This window comes from Caretta caretta, chromosome 5 (genome assembly GCF_965140235.1).
Source record: "Caretta caretta isolate rCarCar2 chromosome 5, rCarCar1.hap1, whole genome shotgun sequence".
Taxonomy (NCBI): domain Eukaryota; kingdom Metazoa; phylum Chordata; order Testudines; family Cheloniidae; genus Caretta; species Caretta caretta.
Genome location: NC_134210.1, coordinates 135,771,868 through 135,795,410, shown reverse-complemented (window position 1 = coordinate 135,795,410; position 23,543 = coordinate 135,771,868). Strand labels below are relative to the sequence as shown.

The following is a 23,543-nucleotide window of genomic DNA, read 5'->3' as shown; positions in this document are numbered from 1 at the left end:
GCTGTTGTTTTACTTGTGGATCTCCTGGCAGGGTGCTTTATCATATGTGGGATGTAGCTGAAACTTTGGGTTTGGACTAAAGCATTCAAAAGTCATGAGTCAAACCCCCAAATCATGAGATTAGCCTAAAAACTATAAGATTTTTTAAAGAAAGATTGGATTTGGGTTTTTTTCCTTCTCTTTTGATTTCGAAGCCATTAGGTTACACTTGCATCATCTTTTCAAGCTTTTCACCACAAATACAATGGCTAGAAATGGACTTTTCTTTAATGGAAGCCTAGAGTTTCATTATTTCATAGAATCATAGAATATCAGGGTTGGAAGGGACCTCAGGAGGTCAACTAGTCCAACCCCCTGCTCAAAAGCAGGACCCATCCCCAATTAAATCATCCCAGCCAGGGCTTTGTCAAGCCTGACCTTAAAAACCTCTAAGGAAGGAGATTCCACCACCTCCCTAGGCAACGCATTCCAGTGTTTCACCACCCTGCTAGTGAAAAAGGTTTTCCTAATATCCAATCTAAACCTCCCCCACTGCAACTTGAGACCATTACTCCTTGTCCTGTCATCTTCCACCACTGAGAATAATCTAGAACCATCCTCTCTGGAACTACATCTCAGGTAGTTGAAAGCAGCTATCAAATCCCCCCTCATTCTTCTCTTCCGCAGACTAAACAATCCCAGTTCCCTCAGCCTCTCCTCATAAGTCATGTGTTCCAGACCCCTAATCATTTTTGTTGCCCTTCGCTGGACTCTCTCCAATTTATCCACATCCTTCTTGTAGTGTGGGGCCCAAAACTGGACACAGTACTCCAGATGAGGCCTCACCAATGTCGAATAGAGGGGAACGATCACGTCCCTCGATCTGCTCACTATGCCCCTATTTATACATCCCAAAATGCCATTGGCCTTCTTGGCAACAAGGGCACACTGCTGGCTCATATCCAGCTTCTTGTCCACTGTCACCCCTAGGTCCTTTTTCGCAGAACTGCTGCCTAGCCATTCGGTCCCTAGTCTGTAGCTGTGCATTGGGTACTTCCGTCCTAAGTGCAGGACCCTGCACTTATCCTTATTGAACCTCATCAGATTTCTTTTGGCCCAATCTTCCCATTTGTCTAGGTCCCTCTGTATCCTATCCCTGCCCTCCAGCATATCTACCACTTCTCCCAGTTTAGTATCATCCGCAAATTTGCTGAGAGTGCAATCCACACCATCCTCCAGATCATTTATGAAGATATTGAACAAAACCGGCCCCAGGACCGACCCCTGGGGCACTCCACTTGACACCGGCTGCCAACTAGACATGGAGCCATTGATCACTACCCGTTGAGCCCGACAATCTAGCCAACTTTCTACCCACCTTATGGTGCATTCATCCAGCCCATACTTCCTTAACTTGCTGACAAGAATACTGTGGGAGACCGTGTCAAAAGCTTTGCTAAAGTCAAGATACAATACATCCACTGCTTTCCCTTATCCACAGAACCAGTAATCTCATCATAGAAGGCGATTAGATTAGTCAGGCATGACCTTCCCTTGGTGAATCCATGCTGACTGTTCCTGATCACTTTCCTCTCATGTAAGTGCTTCAGGATTGATTCTTTGACGACCTGCTCCATGATTTTTCCGGGGACTGAAGTGAGGCTGACTGGCCTGTAGTTCCCAGAATCCTCCTTCTTCCCTTTTTTAAAGATTGGCACTACATTAGCCTTTTTTCTGTCATCCGGGACTTCCCCCGTTCGCCACGAGTTTTCAAAGATAATGGCCAATGGCTCTGCAATCACAGCCGCCAGTTCCTTTAGCACTCTCGGATGCAACTCGTCCGGGCCCATGGACTTGTGCACGTCCAGCTTTTCTAAATAGACCCTAACCACCTCTTTCTTCACAGAGGGCTGGCTCTCTACTCCCCATGTTGTGATGCCCAGCACAGCAGTCTGGGAGCTGACCTTGTTCGTGAAGACAGAGGCAAAAAAATCATTGAGTACATTAGCTTTTTCCACATCCTCCGTCACTAGGTTGCCTCCCTCATTCATTAAGGGGCCCACACATTCCTTGGCTTTCTTCTTGTTGCCAACATACCTGAAGAAACCCTTCTTGTTACTCTTAACATCTCTCGCTAGCTGCAGCTCCAGGTGCGATTTGGCCCTCCTGATTTCATTCCTACATGCCCGAGCAATATTTTTATACTCTTCCCTGGTCATATGTCCAACCTTCCACTTCTTGTAAGCTTCTTTTTTATGCTTAAGATCCGCTAGGATTTCACCGTTAAGCCAAGCTGGTTGCCTGCCATATTTACTATTCTTTCGACACATCGGGATGGTTTGTTCACTTGACTCCATGAGCTGGGGCTTTAAGGGAAATACCAAATCTCTCAAGAGCTGGCAACACTGGGTTTTCCTGTGCTGTATTTTTTATTTACCCCAGTTTTTTTGTACCCTAGTTCTCCTGACTGGTTCCAATATATTGTTTCGGAGCCCCCTCCCTTGCGAGCCCCATTTCACAGGCTGACTGGAAAGCCATGTTACAGCTTCTCTTGGGTGACTTGCTTTACAACCCACTACGGACTCTGCCCTGGGGAGCATGTCATGTAAAATGTTCCAAACTCGCACTGTGCAAAGAATTGCTTTGAAGCCCTAAAAAATAGCCTCCCCCCTGCCCCCCCATTTCTTTCCAACGATGTTGCTGTATTCTGCGAGACGACTAAGCGAATCACAGGGATGTTGCCCTGAATTATGTTGTTATTAGTAAAGTGCTTTGTGGATGAGAAGTACAGTCTGTGTGCTAACCCTTATTTAATAGGACAAACAAGGAAAGACTTCCTCAGTAACAGGCATTTCCCTAGCTTCCATTGAAATATAGGCGCTCCTGTCCCTAGCTGATGCTTTGGCCAAGTCCTGGTTGAATAAGCAGATGTTAAATAACCAGGTGCTAAGAGGGTGGGCCCCAAAAGCCCTTGAGACAGGACAGCAGGGTGCAGTTTGTGCAGCAACAACACTTCACAGGCTTGTGCGTTGTCTGATGCCTCCTCTTGCCACAATCCGCCATATGTTCCCCCTCCAACAGAGTGATGGGGGGGGGACGTTTCCATCCCCGCATGCAAATGAAAGGGGCGTGGGGGGGGAATAACCTCTCTCGAAGCTTCAGCTGCATTACTCGTGTGCCATGCACTGCAAAGGAACCAGGCTAATTCTGCTATAGGGAACCACCGGTGTAAATCTTTAGCAGCAGTCTGTGGAGTAGCAACCCCTGACACCATACCTGATCCCACCTGCGGCGAGGCTGCTTAGTCACCGAAGGAGCAGGCAGCCAATCCCTGAGGCCAGAGGGAAACAAGCCAGGGCAGACAGCACAGCCTGGTTACCTGCCTGGCAGGGAGGGAAGGTGCTAGGCCACGCCCGTCCAGCCAGCGCGTCAGGTTCCCCTTTCGCGCTTGGCTGGCTCACAGACACACACACACATGCAGGCTGGTACACACCACAGACACACAAGCGTGCACGCAGGCTGCGCAGTGTGCTGTCAGGATGGCTTGCTAAGCGCCTTGCTTTTAGATTGGGTTTTTTTATTTTAGCCCATTATATTATTGCCTTCCAGAGACGGACAGAAGGTAAAAGCCAAGATCCATAAACACTTCCTCCTTGTCCTTCCAGTCGGTCACACCTCAAGGGAGATGGTAAGTGGTTGCATGCTAAGCAGACGGTGTTGTAACATGTGCAGTCCAGCCCATGGTTGATTGGTTTTTGACAGCAGCATGAGAGAGCAGCCTGAAGGGAATCGTTTCCATTCCCAAGCGGAAGCAAACCGGTAGGGAAAGACGGCTCCACCCGCGGGAGAGGTATGCCGTGGTGTGTGCGACAAACCCGGCAGCCCGCTCTGAAAGGCAGTCCTGCCTTTGAAGTGTCTGGGACTGTGCTGGCAGATGTACCGAGGGCTGAGGATTGTGCCTGGCCTGGAGCAATTGATTCGCTGATCTCAGTGCTCACTGCAGGAGCCGGGGTGCAGCTCTTAGATTGGCAGAACTGGAGGCATTTGTGGTGTGGTTTCAGTCTCTCTCTTTCTGGGATGCTGAGTTTCAGTTGGCATCACAGCTGAGAGGGATTGTTTTCTTTGGGTTTTGTTTTTGGTTTTTGACACATTGTGGTTTCCTCAGTATCCTGGAAAGGATTTGCTGCCAGAATCTGATTACACCCATTTCAGAAATCCCCTCCACAGCGGATCCTCGCTGATTCACCCCCTAGTTTATCGACAGGGGTGTTTTTACACAGATTTCGTTGAACTGGTGTGAACCCCCATGCGGATTCTCTCAAATGGGTTGAACCCTGGCTAATTACAGGGTCACTGTTACAGATTCATTCCCAGTGACACTGGTGTAAGATACTAACTACGTGAAGCTAAACCCAGGAAGCACACTGTAATGGATTTGCATGTCCACGCTGCAGTCTGCACCGTTTTAATGAATTGCTTTGAAACCTGGTGTAAGTTGTACCAGAGCCACTTCTGCATGGAGCCTAGCCCTAGGCATGGTAATTGCTGCTGGTTTCGTCTCCTCGCTCTGCCTGCTAGCCACTGTCAATGAACTCAGACCACTTGCAAAGCTCACTCTCCCATAGCTTGGCTTGATGTGTACATGTCACAAACAGGAGACTAAAATAGGGTTGTCAACTTTCTAATTGCACAAAACCAAACACTCTAGCCCTGCCCCTTGCCCGAGGCCCCCCCACCCACCCACTACATTCCCCCTCCCTCTGTGGCTCGCTCTTCCCCACCCTCACTCACTTTCACTGGGCTAGGGCAGGGGGTTGGAGTGCAGGGGGGGTGAGGGCTCTGGCTTGGGGTGCGGGTTCTGGGGTGGGGCTGGGGTTGAGGGGTTTGGGGTTCACGAGGGGGCTCCAGGCTGGGATGTGGGGCTGAGGGATTTGGAGAGTGGGAGGGGGCTGTGGGTTGAGGCAGGGAGTTGGAGTTTGGGAGGGGGTGAGGGCCCTGGGCTGGGGGTGCTTGCTCTGGGGTGGGGGTGGGGATGAGGGGTTTGGGATGCAGGAGGGGGCTCCAGGTTTGGGGGGGCTCAGGGCTTGGGCATGGGGTTGGGGTGCAGGAGGGGGTATAGGCTCTGGGCTTGGGTTGCAGGCTCTGGGATGGGGCTGGGGATGAGGGTTTTGGGGTGCAAGAGGGGACTCCAGGTTTGGGGGGGGGCTCAGGGCTGGGGCAGGGGGTTGGGGCTTGGGGTTGAGGTGCGGGCTTACCTTAGGTGGCTCTCAGTCAGCAGCACAGCGGGGCTAAGGCAGGCTTCCTGCCTGTCCTGACACTGAGTTGCACGCATCCTGGAAGTGGCCAGCAGGTCCAGTGCTAGTAGGTAGGGGGTGGGGGCAGTGCGCGGAGACCCATAGCTCCCACGTCTAGGAGCCGGACCTGCTGGCCGCTTCTGGGGCTCAGCACAGTGCCAGGACAGGTAGGGAATAGCCTGCCTTAGCACCAGTGACCGGACCCGCCAGGGCATAGGCGTCAACTTCCCCTCTGCCCGGTGGGTGCTCGACCCCCACCACCCTTGGCCCCATCCCTGCACCACCCTTGCCCTGCCCCGTTCCACCCTTTCCCCCAAGTCCCCGCCCCTGCCTCATCTCTTCTCCGTCTCCTCCCCTGAGCACACCGCGTCCCTGCTCCTTCGCCTCCCTCCCAGAAAGTCCTAAGCACTGCCAAACAGCTGTTAGTCGGTGGGGGAGCAGGAAGTGCTGGGAGGGAGGGGGAGCAGCAGTGATGCGGCGCACTCAGGGGGGAAGAAGGAGGCAAGGAGGGGGGAGCTTGGCTGCCGGTGGGTGTGGAGCACCTGCTAATTTTTCCTATGGGTGCTCCAACCCCAGAGCACCCACGGAGTCAGCGCCTATGTACCAGGGTCCCTCTTCAACAGGGTGTTCTGGACAAGCCCTCCCTGAGGTTGTGTTTCCTGTCTTACCTTTGCGGGGGAAGGGACAGCTCAGTGGTTTGAGCATTGGCCTGCTAAACCCAGGGTTGTGAGTTCAATCCTTGAGGGGGCCATTTAGGGATTTGGGGCAAAAATTGGGGCTTGGTCCTGCTTTGAGCAAGGGGTTGGACTAGATGACCTCCTGAGGTCCCTTCCAACCCTGATATTCTCTGATTCTATGAAAACTGGACACCTGGTCACCTAGACTAAAGCCAGGTAATCTCTGGCCCTAGGGCAGTTGCATTGCCAGGGGAGCAGAAGGGCAGCCTGTCTCATGCACTGACCCTTGGGAGCTGGATTCGGCTGTATTGAGCTGAAGACCCCACAGTGTATTGTTGGGATAATTGGTGACACTCTGGGGGTATATGCAGCACTGAGCAAGGGGCAGGAAAAGGCAGGCCTGACTACGTTTTTAATCAGCAAAACTCCCAGTGAGCTAGCGTTTGCCTGAATAAGGATTCAGCAAAAAAACTGACTAGTATTCTCAGGATGTAGCCCATAGTCCTTCTTCTGAGATACTTGCAATGAAAGGGGCAGATGCTCATCTGATGTAAATTGTCATAACTCCTTGGAAGTCAACATTGTATTATTACATTAATATCACATTGCACCCAACATTGCTTGTCCAGCTTTTCCTTGTTAACTTATGCCTTCCAATAACTCAGACAGAGACAAACACCTACAAGATCTCTGTCAAGCTTTCTTACAACTACAATACCCACCTGCAGAAGTGAAGAAACAGATTGATAGAGCCAGAAGAGTTCCCAGAAGTTACCTACTACAGGACAGGCCTAACAAAGAAAATAACAGAACGCCACTAGCGGTCACCTTCAGCCCCCAACTAAAACCCCTCCAACGCATTATTAAGGATCTACAACCTATCCTAAAGGATGACCCAACACTCTCACAAGTCTTGGGAGACAGGCCAGTCCTTGCCTACAGACAGCCCCGCAACCTGAAGCAAATACTCACCAACAACCACATACCACACAACAGAACCACTAACCCAGGAACTTATCCTTGCAACAAAGCCCGTTGCCAATTGTGCCCACATATCTATTCAGGGGACACCATCACAGGGCCTAATAACATCAGCCACACTATCAGAGGCTCGTTCACCTGCACATCCACCAATGTGATATATGCCATCATGTGCCAGCAATGCCCCTCTGCCATGTACATTGGTCAAACTGGACAGTCTCTACGTAAAAGAATAAATGGACACAAATCAGATGTCAAGAATTATAACATTCATAAACCAGTCGGAGAACACTTCAATCTCTCTGGTCACGCAATCACAGACATGAAGGTCGCTATCTTAAAACAAAAAAACTTCAAATCCAGACTCCAGCGAGAAACTGCTGAATTGGAATTCATTTGCAAATTGGATACTATTAATTTAGGCTTAAATAGAGACTGGGAGTGGCTAAGTCATTATGCAAGGTAGCCTGTTTCCTCTTGTTTTTTCCTACCCCCCCCCCAGATGTTCTGGTTTAACTTGGATTTAAACCTGGAGAGTGGTCAGTTTAGATGAGCTATTACCAGCAGGAGAGTGAGTTTGTGTGTGTATGGGGGTGGGGGGGATGTGAGAAAACCTTGATCTATGCAGGAAATAGCCCGACTTGATTATGTAAAGAGTTGTCACTTTGGATGGGCTAGCACCAGCAGGAGAGTGAATTTGTGTGGGGGGGTGGAGGGTGAGAAAACCTGGATTTGTGCTGGAAATGGCCCACCTGTTGATCACTTTAGATAAGCTATTACCAGCAGGACAGTGGGGTGGGAGGAGGTATTGTTTCATGATTTCTGTGTGTATATAAAGTCTGCTGCAGTTTCCACGGTAAACATCTGATGAAGTGAGCTGTAGCTCACGAAAGCTCATGCTCAAATAAATTGGTTAGTCTCTAAGGTGCCACAAGTACTCCTTTTCTTTTTGCGAATACAGACTAACACGGCTGTTCCTCTGAAACTTAACAAGCTCAGTTTGTTGTCAGGAAAACCTTGTCAAGCAACGAAAAGAGAATATTCCAGGAAACCTCCAAACAAGCCAAGACTTCTGGGAAAGTACAGGAAGTAAAAGCATTGCACAAAGCAGTGAAGAAATCCCAAAGATAGGACAAGCCAAAGCTCTGAAAAGAAGAGGCTCAACAATTCCAGGAGGTGTCAAAAAAACAAGATCTGAAAACAATATACAAAAAAGATAAGTTGTATGAAAACACAATCAGGCCAACGATGCAAGCAGCAAGGAAGGTACCGGTGAACGGACTACAAAGGTTGATGAGGTGCTGGAAGTATGGAAGGAGCATTTTGACAAAGGGCTGACTCCTGTAGGTCATCCAGAGGCAACCATTCAAGACATGCTAGATGAACAGGGCAGCTTGCAAGACCGAATGGATAGCAGCACTGAACCATCGCCAGAAGAAGAAATAGAAAGAGCAGTGAAACAGTTAAAAATGGGAAAGCTGCAGGAACAGACAATAGAACAGCAGAGCTGCTAAAAGCTGGTGGGACAAGTGCTCTCAAAGCATTAGGAAAAATAAATAAGATGGTATGAGTGCAAGAGAAGATACTGGATGACTGGCTAAAGACAATAATTGTATCAATCCTGAAGAAAGGAGATCCTGTCAATCTGAAGAACTGGAGAGGTATAGGCTTCTGCTGCTGCTGCTTCTTCACATGCTTGCACATGTCCATCCCAATGTAGGTGTGCGCGTGCCCCAACCACAGTTACTGGAATTTTTTCCCTTAGTGGTATCCCTTGGTTCGGCTCCAGCGCCCTCTGATGCCACATGCCCATAGCGCTGGTATAAGGGGCCCTGCTGACCCCATGCGCCTTTAGTTCCTTCTTACTGCCCATGACGGTGGCTGGAACTCCTCTCATTGCTCAGGCAGTTCTTCCCAGTGATTTCCGTCTCTTCTCTAGTTCACATAGTTATTGTCGTTTCCTTTAGTCGATAGTTAGTAGTAGTAGTTAGTGTGTTCGGACACCTTCGCACTTGGTTGGAGAGGCTTGTCTGCCCCCCAGTGCTGGGGTATGCCTCGGTCAGTGGGCTTCAAGCCCTGCGCTTCCTGCGGCAGGTTGATGCCATTGAGCGACCTGCACGTGAGCTGTCTCAAGTGCTATGGGGAAGCTCACAGGAAAGACCACTGGCAGATCTGCAGAGACTTCAAACCCTGCACCAAGAAAGACTGGGCAGCGAGGTTGAAAATCCTCCTCCTGGAGGCTGCCCTAAGACCAGCATTGGAGCTGCACTCAAACTCAGCACCAAGCACGTCAGCTTTGGTGTTGATTGCTCCTCCTGCCGGTCGGGAGTCCTGGCACCGGTGATCTTCTCCGGTGCCTAAAAAGAAGCACTGAAAGCACCAGGAGAAAAGTTGATCATTGGTGCCAAAGTCAAGCTGGCAAGAGGACCGGGATTGGCTCAGGCCTCTCTCCCTCCCCGGCACTGCAGCAGCCGGTTCCTTTGGCCTTCAGTTCCTTCAGTGGCAAGTCACTCCTAAGAATGGAGTTGGCAGCGCCTGGGTCCAGGATGTGCTGTCTCAAGCCTGGGCTGTACTTACAGCTTAAACTGGCATTGCTCTGTCGGTCAGCAGTGTGAAAACCCCACGTTTCCCAGCAGCACAGCTATGCCGACAGTCCCCCCTGCGCGCCCCCCCCCCCCCCGTCAGCGTAGAGACAGCTATGCTGGCAGAAGACGGCTTCTGTTGACAGAGCTACTGTTGTTTGGGGAGGTGGTGTTCCTACACTGGTAGAACTCCTCCTTCCGCAGGTGTACACTACCAGGCTAACCCGGCAGAGGCAATTTAGGGTGTGTGTGTGTGTGTGTGTGCGGGGGGGCGGATAGGAGGAACACAACACCTGGCATCTCTTCCCACTGCAAGGGCTCTCAGGTGGCCAGTCCCACCATCGCAAGTGAGTACTGGAGTGATCCGGCCCCTCTCCAGAAGGGGAGCACAATGCTGTCTTTGCTGAGCTGCTGGCAGTTTGATTTCGGGTGTGGCTGCAGGGCTGGGCTTGGCTGACTGCGCTGGTGGCCTTGGGAGGCGCTTGGGGTGGGGCAAGATAAGATAAAGGGAGAAGGGCCCGTGAGTGGTCTGAAAGGGGAAATTTGGGGGGGTCACAAACCAGAGGAGAGGGAAATAGCTCCAGGGGCGTGTGCGCACTGCCCCCAGGTCAGGACCCGGCATTCTGCAGACAGGTGTGCACTGGGGCTGCTTGCGCTGCAGGTGTAAGCAGGCATGAGTTAGTGGGAGGCGCTGGGCTGAATTTCAAACCCACGCCAACGTCCGATAGCAAGGGGACGGTCCCTGCCTCACCACCTGTCTTGTGTTTTGACTGCTGCAGATGTCATGGCACCCTCAGTACCGGAGTTCCAAGTTCCGCCATGTGTACGGCAAGCCTGCTAGCAAGGAGAAGTGCTACGACTGCGTCCCCATCACCTGCAGTGTGCATGACAACCACTTCTGCGCTGTCAACCCCCGCTTCATTGCTGTCGTGACCGAGTGTGCAGGGGGCGGGGCCTTCCTCGTGATACCCATCTGTCAGGTGAGCAAGGCCAGCAGGGCCCAGGGGGCATGGGCTGCCCCTTCTCCTGATAGCCCGCGCTGGAGTGCGAAGGTGGAGCAGCAGGGATCCAAGGTGGTGGTGATGGCAATGGGAAGGCTTGGGTATTGCTGCTGCCTGTTTTTCAAAATGCATGGTAGGGCCAGAGGCTCTTTGGGACAGGGACCCTCTGTTACATGTTTGTACAGCACCCAGCCCAGCAAGGGTCTGCATATCCATCCCTCCCTCCCAGTGTTTTATCCTGATGCTCATCACCATGGCGTCTGGGCGCCTTCCATGCTTCTGGGAGCAACTGCAAAACAATAATAAATAATAACCATAAACTGTAGAAAGGGAGAGAGCAAATAGCTCTGTAATTACATGGTTCTAGCTTTTGTTCACAGACAAGGAGCCTTTTTGGCCTCTGAACTAATCCCTGATTAAAGAATAGAGGCGACTCGGTGGCCATGCAGAGCACTGTAGGTCCCTGATCCGCCAAAGCACTGAAGCACGTGACTTTAGTGGGACTATTCATGTTCTTAAAGCTAAAGTCTTGCTTCCGAGTTCACTGAATCAGGGTCGAGAGTGGGACAACAGAAAGGAGAGGGGTTATTTGACATTTATTTATTTAGATCCCACTTCAGGAGAGTTAAGCACATGCTTAAGAGCTGTCCTGCATTCCTGTATTCAACTTGCTTTAGCCTTTAGCACGAGAAGAGAGGGCTCTTGGTGCCTGGACAGCACATCACACTGCCCGTGCAGGGGCCCCGGAACAGAGAGGTCCAGGGGGTCGTGGCCCTCCCACTTTTGAAGGTGGATGGGCCTAGACTATCCACTTTTCGCCACAGGCATAAGCCCCTGCCCCTCCTCTTCCCCTCGAGGCCCCACCCACCAGACAGGCTGGAAGCTGGAGCCCAGTCCAGGTAAGAGTGGCCCAGGAAGCCAGGGCAGCTCTGGGGAGTCTGGACCCTCCACCTGCCTGGGGAGGGGCGGGGGCCCGAGAACAGCCCCCTGCTCATGTCCCCACCCCACTGGGCTCCTCGCCCAGGGCAGGTGGAGGATCCATGTCTCCCCACGGCTGCCTGCTCACCTTTTACCCTAACCCAGCTCCGGCTTCCAGCTTGGCCTGGAGGTGGGGTCTTGGGGGCCGAAGAGCTGCAGCCAGGCCATGGTAAGAGCTGGGTGGGCAGCTGTGGGGGGCTGTAGACCCTCCACCTGCCCAGGGCAGGGAGCCTGAGGGGCAGGGACATGGGCCGGGGGTTGCTCTCAGGCCCCCCCATCCCAGACAGCAGTTTTAAAATAAATATAAGGAAACACTTCTTCACACAACGCACAGTCAAGCCGTGGAACTTGACTGTGCGTTGTGTGAAGGCCGAAAGTATAGCTGTATTCAGAAAAGAACTAGATCAGTTCAGGGAGAACAGGTCCATCAATGGCTATTAGCCAACACGGTCTGGGATAGAAAATCATGCTCTGGGTGTCCCTAAACCTCCGGCTGCCAGAAGCTGGGACTGGACAACTGGGGATGAATGACTTGATAAGTGCCCTGTTCTGTTCATTCCCTCTGCCATAGTCCAGGGTGCAATCCAGACCAGCGAGGGGGTTGTCACCACCTGCCCTGCAACCTTGGGTGCCTCACAATGGTTTGCTGCTGTAGCTCCCAATCTGGGAAACGCACAAACTGCCAAACAGCATGCAGGTCACCGCCTGAGTCTCCGTGTACAGCTGTGGTCCTTGGTCCAGCAATTCTGACCTGAGCAGCCTGTCAGCAACACCCCAGCCATACTCCGGCTTCCAGCAGCCTTGGTTACCCACTTGCAGGGTGACTCCACCACACTCCTCGTCCCAGATTTTTCCCCAAACGTATGTTCTGTGGTGTCCAGCCCTTTGCTGGACAGTTCAGATATTAGAGGGCCATGGCTCCTGTAAGGGGTCAATATCCAACAGTTTGCGACTTTAACTGGAATTACCCAAACAGCTCTGTTTAAACGCAGCACTGGATTCGTTGAGATTAAAAAAATAAAACAAGTTTATTTAACTACAAAGAACTAGATCTTAAGTGAATACAAGTAGAAGGCATTAAATTCAGAAAAGGTTACAAGAGAAATAAAGATAAAATGCTTCCTAGTTTCTAAAACTTAACAAACTAGACTTGTGTGACGATGTGACTCAGCAGGGAGGGGGGAGTGTTAACCTGGGAATGTGCCCTGGGGAGGGGAGACCTGAGAGCCTGTCACCTGAGCCAGGAGGGGGAGGGGGAGGTAACACCTCTGCCCAGGAATGTGAACAGAGGCTGCAGCAGGGAACCTGCTGGGTGGGTTTAGTTTTCAGTTTGGGGCTGGGTGGAGGAACACAGGGAACCCCAGGGCTGGGGTCTAAGCTCCCTGCTCCCCCAGAAGGACTTGACTGAGGGGTCCTGGGTGTACCCACAAGCTCTGTTTTGGACTGTGTTCCTGTTGTCCAATAAACCTTCCGCTTTACTGGCTGGCTGAGAGTCTCAGTGAATCCCAGAAAGAGGGGTGCAGGGCCTGGACTCCCCCACACTCCGTGACAGCTTGGTTCAAGGTAAAATCCTTACCACAGGTTCCCAGTAGCATTGCTGACCAAATTTTCAGGCCAGGCTGTCTCCCAGAGTCCAAGGGCTGCTTCCTTTGTTGTGTTAGGTGAAAGAGAGAGAGGGGTAGAGAGGGATACGTTGGGGTGTTCTTGAAGTTTCAAGATTCAAGAAGTAAGGAAGGCAATGTGGAGTCTGGGAGTGAAGGTGGCTCCTTGCTCTTTCTTCTCCCCTGTGTATGGCGAAAAGCAGATTTGCCTTGGATCCTGCCACTTCCCCCTCTTGCTGTCTCAAGGACTCTGCTTACTACTTATATGTAAACTGAGGTAAATACACACGCCTTTGTTTAGGATAGACCTGTGCTTTTGCCTAGTCAGGGCTGAACATTTGCTAACATCATCATACAGGGGAATTCATAACTTTACATATAATGTTGCTACATAAATTCACCATCCAATAATTGACGCAAGTTGTTTTCAAATGATACCTCACGAGGCATATTTTATACAAAGATTTTTACAGTGGTGTGTATGGTGTGCATACAGGAGTGCATTCGGTCTTGCTCTCTGAAGGTTCTGGCACTGGCCACTGTATGAAGACAAGACCCTGGGCTAGATGGATCAGTGATCTGACCCAATAGGGCTGTTCTTCTGTTCACTACTGACTCACTTTCCTGTTTTCCATTAGCAAGGGTTGGCACTGAGCTGTAGAGTTTTCCTGACGCCCTTTGTCTGTCGTCAAATCCATTCCAGTCCATTGCAGCCCCCTTGTGATGAGAGCTAGGAATCAGGCTGCTCCTTACTCATTACCACCATTTGGGATGTGGTCAGTGGCTCCAGGATGCTGCCCTGTTCCTTGGCAGGGCTCAATCATCATAAGGCTTTTCTCCTGTAGGCGCTCAGAGGGACTGTGGCAAGGCAAAGACGAAGAAGCAGGTCTGCACTAGAAACCTGCACTAGAAACAACTGACACAGCTGTGCCGCTGTGGGGCTTCTGGTGAAGATGCTCTAAGTTCTCCTGTCAGCTTAATAACTCCGCCTCTGTGAACGGCGGTAGCTATGTCGGCAGGAAAAGCTCTCCCGTCAACATAGCGCTGTCTACACAGGGGTTTAAGGTTGGTATAACTACATCACTCAAGAGTGCGGATTTTTCACATTCCCGAGGGAAGTAGTTATACCGAAGTAAGTATGTAGTGTCAGCCTGTCCTGAGCTTAGGAGGACATGGCTTTAAGGGCAAGCAAGGACCCATTTCCAGTAAACTGAGCACTGTGGATCTTGCTATGTGAGGTGCCAAGGAGCTTAGCTCCAGCCTTGTAGGGCCAGCCTGCATGGAGACCTCCTGCTATTCTGTGGCCAAATGTAGCCTTTCTGAGCTAACAGAGCCTTGCTGTTCTTTTCAGACAGGCAAGCTTGATCCTCACTACCCCAGGGTGTGCGGGCACAAAGGAAATGTCCTGGACATCAAGTGGAGCCCTTTTGATGACTTTGTAATCGCTTCCTGTTCTGAAGATGCCACTGTAAGTTTCCTGGCTTGTTCTGTGTTACTAATTCGCTGGAGTACTATCATGGAAGGTTGTAAACTGTTCAGGAAGGACAGGCAGGGCAGAAAAGGTGGGGGAGTAGCACTGTATGTAAGGGAGCAGTATGACTGCTCAGAGCTCCGGTACGAAACTGCAGAAAAACCTGAGTGTCTCTGGATTAAGTTTAGAAGTGTGAGCAACAGGAGTGATGTAGTGGTGGGAGTCTGCTATAGACCACCGGACCAGGGGGATGAGGTGGATGAGGCTTTCTTCCGGCAGCTCACGGAAGCTACTAGATCGCAGGCCCTGGTTCTCATGGGTGACTTTAATTTTCCTGATATCTGCTGGGAGAGCAATACACCGGTGCATAGACAATCCAGGAAGTTTTTGGAAAGCGTAGGGGACAATTTCCTGGCACAAGTGCTAGAGGAGCCAACTAGGAGTCAACTAGGGGGGGAGCTTTTCTTGACCTGCTGCTCACAAACCGGGAAGAATTAGTAGGGGAAGCAAAAGTGGATGGGAATCTGGGAGGCAGTGACCATGAGTTGGTTGAGTTCAGGATCCTGACACAGGGAAGAAAGGTAAGCAGCAGGATACGGACCCTGGACTTCAGGAAAGCAGACTTCGATTCCCTCAGGGAACGGATGGGTAGGATCCCTTGGGGGACTAACATGAAGGGGAAAGGAGTCCAGGAGAGCTGGCTGTATTTCAAGGAATCCCTGTTGAGGTTACAGGGACAAACCATCCCGATGTGTCGAAAGAATAGTAAATATGGCAGGCGACCAGCTTGACTTAACGGTGAAATCCTAGCGGATCCTAAGCATAAAAAAGAAGCTTACAAGAAGTGGAAGGTTGGACATATGACCAGGGAAGAGTATAAAAATATTGCTCGGGCATGTAGGAATGATATCAGGAGGGCCAAATCGCACCTGGAGCTGCAGCTAGCGAGAGATGTTAAGAGTAACAAGAAGGGTTTCTTCAGGTATGTTAGCAACAAGAAGAAAGCCAAGGAAAGTGTGGGCCCCTTAATGAATGAGGGAGGCATCCTAGTGACAGAGGATGTGAAAAAAGCTAATGTACTCAATGCTTTTTTGCCTCTGTCTTCACGAACAAGGTCAGCTCCCAGACTGCTGCGCTGGGCATCACAACATGGGGAGTAGAGAGCCAGCCCTCTGTGGAGAAAGAGGTGGTTAGGGACTATTTAGAAAAGCTGGACGTGCACAAGTCCATGGGGCCGGATGAGTTGCATCCGAGAGTGCTAAAGGAACTGGCGGCTGTGACTGCAGAGCCATTGGCCATTATCTTTGAAAACTCGTGGCTAACGGGGGAAGTCCCGGATGACTGGAAAAAGGCTAATGTAGTGCCAATCTTTAAAAAAGGGAAGAAGGAGGATCCTGGGAACTACAGGCCAGTCAGCCTCACTTCAGTCCCCGGAAAAATCATGGAGCAGGTCCTCAAGGAATCAATCCTGAAGCACTTACATGAGAGGAAAGTGATCAGGAACAGTCAGCATGGATTCACCAAGGGATGGTCATGCCTGACTAATCTAATCGCCTTCTGTGATGAGATTACTGGTTCTGTGGATGAAGGGAAAGCAGTGGATGTATTGTATCTTGACTTTAGCAAAGCTTTCTTCACGGTCTCCCACAGTATTCTTGTCAGCAAGTTAAAGAAGTATGGGCTGGATGAATGCACTATAAGGTGGGTAGAAAGTTGGCTAGATTGTCGGGCTCAACGGGTAGTGATCAATGGCTCCATGTCTAGTTGGCAGCCGGTGTCAAGTGGAGTGCCCCAGGGGTCAGTCCTGGGGCCGGTTTTGTTCAATATCTTCATAAATGATCTGGAGGATGGTGTGGATTGCACTTTCAGCAAATTTGCGGATGATACTAAACTGGGAGGAGTGGTAGACACGCTGGAGGGCAGGGATAGGATACAGAGGGACCTAGACAAATTGGAGGATTGGGCCAAAAGAAATCTGATGAGGTTCAATAAGGATAAGTGCAGGGTCCTGCACTTAGGACGGAAGAACCCAATGCACAGCTACAGACTAGGGACCGAATGGCTAGGCAGCAGTTCTGCGGAAAAGGACCTAGGGGTGACAGTGGACAAGAAGCTGGATATGAGTCAGCAGTGTGCCCTTGTTGCCAAGAAAGCCAGTGGCATTTTGGGATGTATAAGTAGGGGCATAGTGAGCAGATTGAGGGACGTGATCGCCCCCTCTATTCGACATTGGTGAGGCCTCATCTGGAGTACTGTGTCCAGTTTTGGGCCCCACACTACAAGAAGGATGTGGATAAATTGGAGAGAGTCCAGCGAAGGGCAACAAAAATGATTAGGGGTCTGGAACACATGACTTATGAGGAGAGGCTGAGGGAACTGGGATTGTTTAGTCTAGGAAGAGAAGAATGAGGGGGGATTTGATAGCTGCTTTCAACTACCTGAGAGGTGGTTCCAGAGAGGATGGTTCTAGACTATTCTCAGTGGTGGAAGAGGACAGGACAAGGAGTAATGGTCTCAAGTTGCAGTGGGGGAGGTTTAGGTTGGATATTAGGAAAAACTTTTTCACTAGCAGGGTGGTGAAACACTGGAATGCGTTGCCTAGGGAGGTGGTGGAATCTCCTTCCTTAGAAGTTTTTAAGGTCAGGCTTGACAATTGGTCCTGCTTCGAGCAGGGAGTTGGACTAGATGACCTTCTGGGGTCCCTTCCAACCCTGATATTCTATGATTCTATGAAAGCCCTGGCTGGGATGATTTAATTGGGGATGGGTCCTGCTTTTGAGCAGGGGGTTGGACTAGATGACCTCCTGAGGTCCCTTCCAACCCTGATATTCTATGATTCTATGATTCTAATGCTCTTCCTTGGGAAAGAAATACAAAATACCGTGCAAGAGCCTCAGTGAGAGGGTCTCCTCTAACTGAACAGAGCTAACAAGTGCTGTTCTTCCACAAAGTCACTCGTCATTACACTCAAGCTCATAGGTTTCAGTGGGGGTTTTGCCTGAGAAGAGGTAATGATCCAGTTGTGAGATATTGAACACATTTACATTTGAAAACAAGTGAGGGGGAAATAAGCTCCATGTCTGTGCAGAGCTCAGAACCCTGTGTTTCCGCACAGATGTGGCCACACACGTTGCAAAATCTGTGGCAGAAGAATGCTCTGCTGTAGATGCATTTGTGGTGTGGTCACCTCTTGAGGATTGTTCCTTCTCTCAGCTACTCTGTGGAATCACTCTGGATTAATACAAGTAGAAGGGACGTCAGAATCTGGCCCAAGCAAATACATAGGACTAGAGTCTGCCCCACCCCTTATTCCCATTGATTTGCACAGTATTCCACGAGGAGCCCCACTGAAATAAATTGAACCACTGAAGGAGTAAGGTGCTACTAGGGACATTCAAAGAAATTAAAATGGGGGTTTGGCAAATTCAAATCCAATACAAGGCAATACTTTTTCACACAACACATAATTAGCCCGTGGAACTCACTGCCACAGAAAGATGTTGAGGCCAAGAATATAGCAAGATTCAAAAGGGACCGGATGCTTATAGGAAGGACGAGAATAGTCAAAGTTACAAGAGTTAATGCTAACACATATTTTGGAAGAGATATTAAAAATGCTGCTTCGGGGTTTAAACCCCATTTTAGCCATTAGGGATTAGGAAGATTCCTTCATGGTGGGGGTGCAGATGGTGATGGAGGGGTGGTGGCACTTTTCTCTGAAATATTTGGGACTGACCACTATCTGAGACAGGATACTAGGTGGACCTTGGGTCGGATTTACCCTGGCAATTCCTGTGCTTCTTAAACTAAACTTTTGAGAAATTAATTTGGTCCATGTTTTCAAATTGATGTGTTGAGTTTTCTTTGAGCAATTAACATAACACACTCATTAAGGTTTTCCATATCCAGGGAACAATCCTGCACTTTCAATACAAATGACTTTTATTTTAGGAGGAAAACAAAACAAGAAGGAAAAGAAGTAAAGTTTCCACAAGATGGCGCATGTGTGTGTAACAGGCAGCAGATGCCTTGACACACTACTGCTCCTGCGTCTGCGCCAGGGCAGAGGTCTTAGAGATGTAGAAGTAATTGTCCCACTCTACTCAGAACTGGTGAGGCCCCAGAAAGAGGAGAGCAACAAACATGATAAAAGGTTTAAAAAACCTGGTCTACGAGGAAAGGTTGAAAAACTGGGTATATGTAGTCTTGAGAAAAGAAGACCGAGGTGGGACCTGATAATATTCTTCCAATATGTCAAGGGCTGTATTAAAGAAGACTGATCAGTTGTTCTCCATGTCCTCTGAAGGTAGGACAATAAGTAACAGGCTTAATCTGCAGCAAATGGAGATTTAGGTTAGCTATCAGAAAAAACTTTCTAATTCTAAGGGTTGTTAATCTTTGGAAAAGGCTTCCAAGGGAGTTTATGGAGTCCCCATCATTGGAAGCGTTTAAAAACAATTTGGACAGGGATAGTCTAGCTTTGCTTGGTCCTGCCACAGCACAGGGGGTGGGACTTGATGATATCTCAGGGTCCCATCCTGCCCTACATTTCTATGATTCTGTGTTTTACTCACACAACCAAGACATAACAGCTGCATTGGTGCATGCACTACAGGTCTGTGGAAACGAAAATAGTTTTTCTCAATCTGGCTGCAATTGACTGAAGGACTGGGGAGAAGAGAGGCGTGAGAGAAAGACCCATGAACCTCATTTGTCCTGCCAAATACCACGCCTAAGACACAGAGTCAATGTTGCAGGTTGTGACGTTCCCTTCGGGTGTTATCTGGACCAGTGATCTGCTAAGTCACTCCAATCCTTGACTCTGGGAGCCAGCCTTACCCTGCTCTGCTGTGAGAACCCTCACTCCTGGGCTGTTCACGCACAGCCTCTGGCATGTAAGCTGCTCCTTGGATTGTGCAGCCGAATGACACTAGCCAATATCTCTGGTCCCAGACACAACCCTAGGAACCTCTGTCTTGCGGTGCCCAGTTACGCCTGCTGGACGCTGCAAGTTTATATGAGTTTGTCAATTTACCAAAGAAATTGATATGTACCAGGCTTATTATCCCAAGGGGAGTCTCTGACATGCTTCAAACCAAACGCACTGCTTCAGGTAGAATAAACAAACAGATTTATTCACTACAAAGATAGATTTTAAGTAATTATAAGTCAAAGCATAACAAGTCAGATTTGGTCAAATGCAATAAAAGCAAAACGCATTCTAAGCTGATCTTAACACTTTCAGTGCCCTTACAAACTTAGATGCTTCTCACCACAGGCTGGCTGGTTGCCCTTCAGCCAGGGTCTCCCCTTTGATCAGCGCTTCAGTTGCTTGGTGCGGTGTCTGTAGATGGAGGTGGGAGAGAGAGAGAGAGAGAGAGCATGGCAAATGTCTCTCCCTTTTATCACGTCCTTTCTTCCCTCTTGGCTTTGCCCCGCTCCCCCGCTTCAGAGTCAGGTGAGCATTACCTTATTGCAATCTCAAACTGACCAAAGGAAGGGGGTGACTCACTCAAGAGTCCAACAGATCCTTTGTAGCAGTCGAGGCCAGCGTCCTTTGTTCCCGTGAGGCTGGGCTGCGTTTGTCCCATACCTGCCCTGATGAGAGGTGAACTGTCTCTCTGTTCTTGGAGAGTTTTTCCTGTGCTTATTTAAGCCATGAGGATACATTTTCAGCCTCATAATTATATACATGAAATTATAACCTGTAACATTACTGTAACAACAATTACTATAAGACACTATAATAACAATGCTCAGTGCAGCATGAGCCTTCCGAAGACACCCAACATAACAAACTTTGTATTGGATACCACACAGTCATTTTATAAAGATGAACATGGGGGGTTTAGGGTGTTCCCCGCAGGTACAGAACGTCACACAGGAGTTTGGGGCAATGACCTTGGTTGTGGTGTGTTTGTGCCAGGTTGTTTTTACTGACAGTTTCAGCAGTGACAATGTTCAGATATCCAGCTCTCCCACATAACAGAGAGGTGAAGTAATTAGAAATGCATTCCTCTGGTATCTCTCTCTCACATTAGAGTTCAGGATTCCATAGTGTTTTCCTTCCTATCTCGCACTACACGGTCCACGTTGCGATGGGTCTCTCCCTGACAGCATTCCAAGTGCTCAGCTTCCACTGTCATGGATGACAGCTTTGCACAAAACCTAAAAGCCGGATCTGAGCTTGAATGGACAACCAGGGAATGTTAATGCCTCCTCAGACATTTCAATTTATGCCAAATCTTTGTTTCATGATTTGGCTAAAAGCTGTCTGGGAGGCCAATTCGAATGCATACAGCTCCAATTCATACTCCTGGGGGAATTCTGCACCAAAATATTAAAAATTCTGCATGCAATATTTTAAAATTCTGCATATTTTATTTGTCAAAATAACACTATATAATCACACCAGTTTCAATTATTTTGTAATTTATTTCAGAATACTGATCAGCAACTATGTCTGTAACAATACAGACACAAAATTCTACCAGGAGTAGAGAGTTAAGGAAACCCCTATGACAACCCAGTTCCTATTTCTCTGCCCCCTACCCACCAGAGCCCAGCAGGGGGGCCAGACACCCACACCCCCTGGGATGCACCCCAGCCCAGACACTTGCACCCCCCACCAGAGCCCAGCTGTGCCTCCCCAGCTCGGACCCCCTCAGCCCAGACACTCATGTCTCCTCCCCACCAGAGCCCAGCCACAGGCCCCCCCAGCGCGACACCCACACCCCTAGCCCCAGAGCCTAGCTGCGGAGCGCTCCCCAGCCCAGACACTCACACCCGCTCCCCACCAGAGCCCAGGATCCAGAAGGAGAAACAGTCTGATGTTGGGTCCCAGGCTTGTACAGAGTTTCCTCCACGCCCCCTCCTTTCTTCAGGGCATGCTGGGTACTGCAGCTGCCAGGAACCCTCCAGCTTCCTCCCCCCTTCTCCCCGCAGCAGTGTCTTCTCTTTGCAAGTTGGGCTCTGTGGGTCCTGCACCCCCCGAGTGGCGGCCAGCAGCTCTGCAGCCCATTTCTGTAGGAGGAAATGGAAATTCTGCTCACACAACATTAATTTCTGCGCAAATTATGCATTATGCAATGGGAGTAAATTGAAATTTACTGAAATAAATGGAATTCATTGATTATTGGATCATCTCTGCAATGAATAGGCAATTTCTGTCAGTGTGGCCTGCCTCTGTACTGCTGGTGAAGAGGAGAATCATGAGAGTTCGTGGTCAAGAAAGGGGGTCAATTTTACAAATTTGCTGAGGTGCCAGTTAGATTTTAAAGCTGAAATCTAATAAGCTAGATTTGCCAATTGGATAAATGTTATAACCAATATTAGACTGGAACCTAATATGATAATACCATTTTACTGAGTCCAGGGGTCATTAACTTACCAATTTAATGCTAGGTTCTTTTCAGGTCAACTTTTAACTTGAACAGTTTTTAAAATCAGGACACTTGCTTGTTCGTAACCAATCAACAATTTATAATTCAACCAGAACCACATCAATATACAATCAGCAGTGCACCAATCAAGTGTGGACAAAACCAATATTCTAGTTATGTACGGCACACAGCAATACAGTCTAACACAGTGGTTTTCAAACTTTTTTTCTGGCGACGCAGTTGAAGAAAATTGTTGATGCCCGCCACCCAAGAGAGCTGGCGATGTGGGATTTGGGGTGTGGGAGGGACTCAGGGCTGGGGCAGAGGGTTGGGGTGCAGGAGTGAGGGCTGAAGGATGGGAACAGGGATGAGGGGCTCTGGGTTTGGGGGGGCTCAGGGGTGGGGCAGGAGGTTGGGGTGCAGGAGGGGGTCAATGCTCTGGGCTGGGGGTGCAGGCTCTGGGGAGGTGCCAGAGATGAGAGGTTTGGGGGCGCAGGAAGGGGCTTCGGGTTTGGGGGGGCTCAAGGCTTGGGCAGGGGATTTGGGTGTGGGGTTGGGGTGCAGGCTTACCTCGGGCGGCTGCCAGTCAGTGGTGCAGCGGGGGTGCTAAGGCAGGCTTCCTGCCTGTCCTGGCACTGCGGACCGCACTGCGCCCTGGAAGCGGCCAGCAGCAGGTCTGGCTCCTAGGCGGTGCGCAAGTGGCTCTGTGCGGCTCTCTCCTACAGGCACTGCTTCCCCCCCACAGTACCCATTAGCTGGGAACTGCCCAATGGGAGTGCAGAGGCAGTGCTCGGGGAAGGTGCAGCACGTGGAGCCCTGTGGCCGCCCCCCCGCCTAGGAGCCAGACCTGCCGCTGGCCGCTTCCAGGGTGCAGCGCGGTGTCGGAACAGGGAGGGACTAGCCTGCCTTAGCCGAGCAGCACCGCCGACGGGTCTTTTAACGGCGGGACTTTTGACCAGAGCCACCATGACCCAGCGCCTTACATTCCGCAACCCAGTACGGGGTTGCGACCCGCAGTTTGAAAACCACTGGTCTAACAAGCCGCTGTCAAAGACGAAAGTTGAGGCTCAGTGGTTACCCTAAGGAACAATGGAAATCACCAAGCTTTCTTATTATGTTTACTTATGATAATGAGTTCTTTAGTACCCAACACATTGATCGCCTTCCCAGTGTTTCTCCAAGCAGTAAGGATATACTTGTCTTAAAGACACTTTGAAAAATGTGGTTACCTGTTATTGGAATGGATTGGTTCATAAGGGAAAGGTTTAGTATATCAAAAGCAATTGCTTGAAGTTATTGTTCAAGTCTCTGTTAGGCCAGTTTGTGTGGACTTATAAAGGAGGGCATGCATTTCACATCATCTAAAATATGGTTACTTGATGTCTCACGAGGGAGTGTAGACTTAATCAATAGAACCTTCAGTTATTTATATTAAATACAAAAGGGGAAATACAGTCTCTGAAATGGAATGTCGCCACTTCTTATCGTCTTACCCTGGGATTGGAAAGAGTCCTTTCCACACAGCTCGTCTGGGTGTTTATGGCACTGGGGAGTCTACAGTTTCTTTGTGGCTTCAGTCAACTCTGGGGTCCCATAT

At 49.8% G+C, this 23,543-nt stretch overlaps 1 protein-coding gene across 1 annotated transcript in view; it reads left to right on the top strand.

Moving 5' to 3' along the window:
* CORO2A (coronin 2A) overlaps window positions 1-23,543 on the top strand; it is an 89,837-nt gene that overhangs the window by 34,107 nt on the left and 32,187 nt on the right. The window contains exons 2-3 of the mRNA XM_048849741.2: window positions 10,293-10,493; window positions 14,445-14,561. Of these exons, the coding sequence (XP_048705698.1) occupies window positions 10,293-10,493; window positions 14,445-14,561 (318 nt within the window). The remainder of the gene's footprint in view (window positions 1-10,292; window positions 10,494-14,444; window positions 14,562-23,543) is intronic.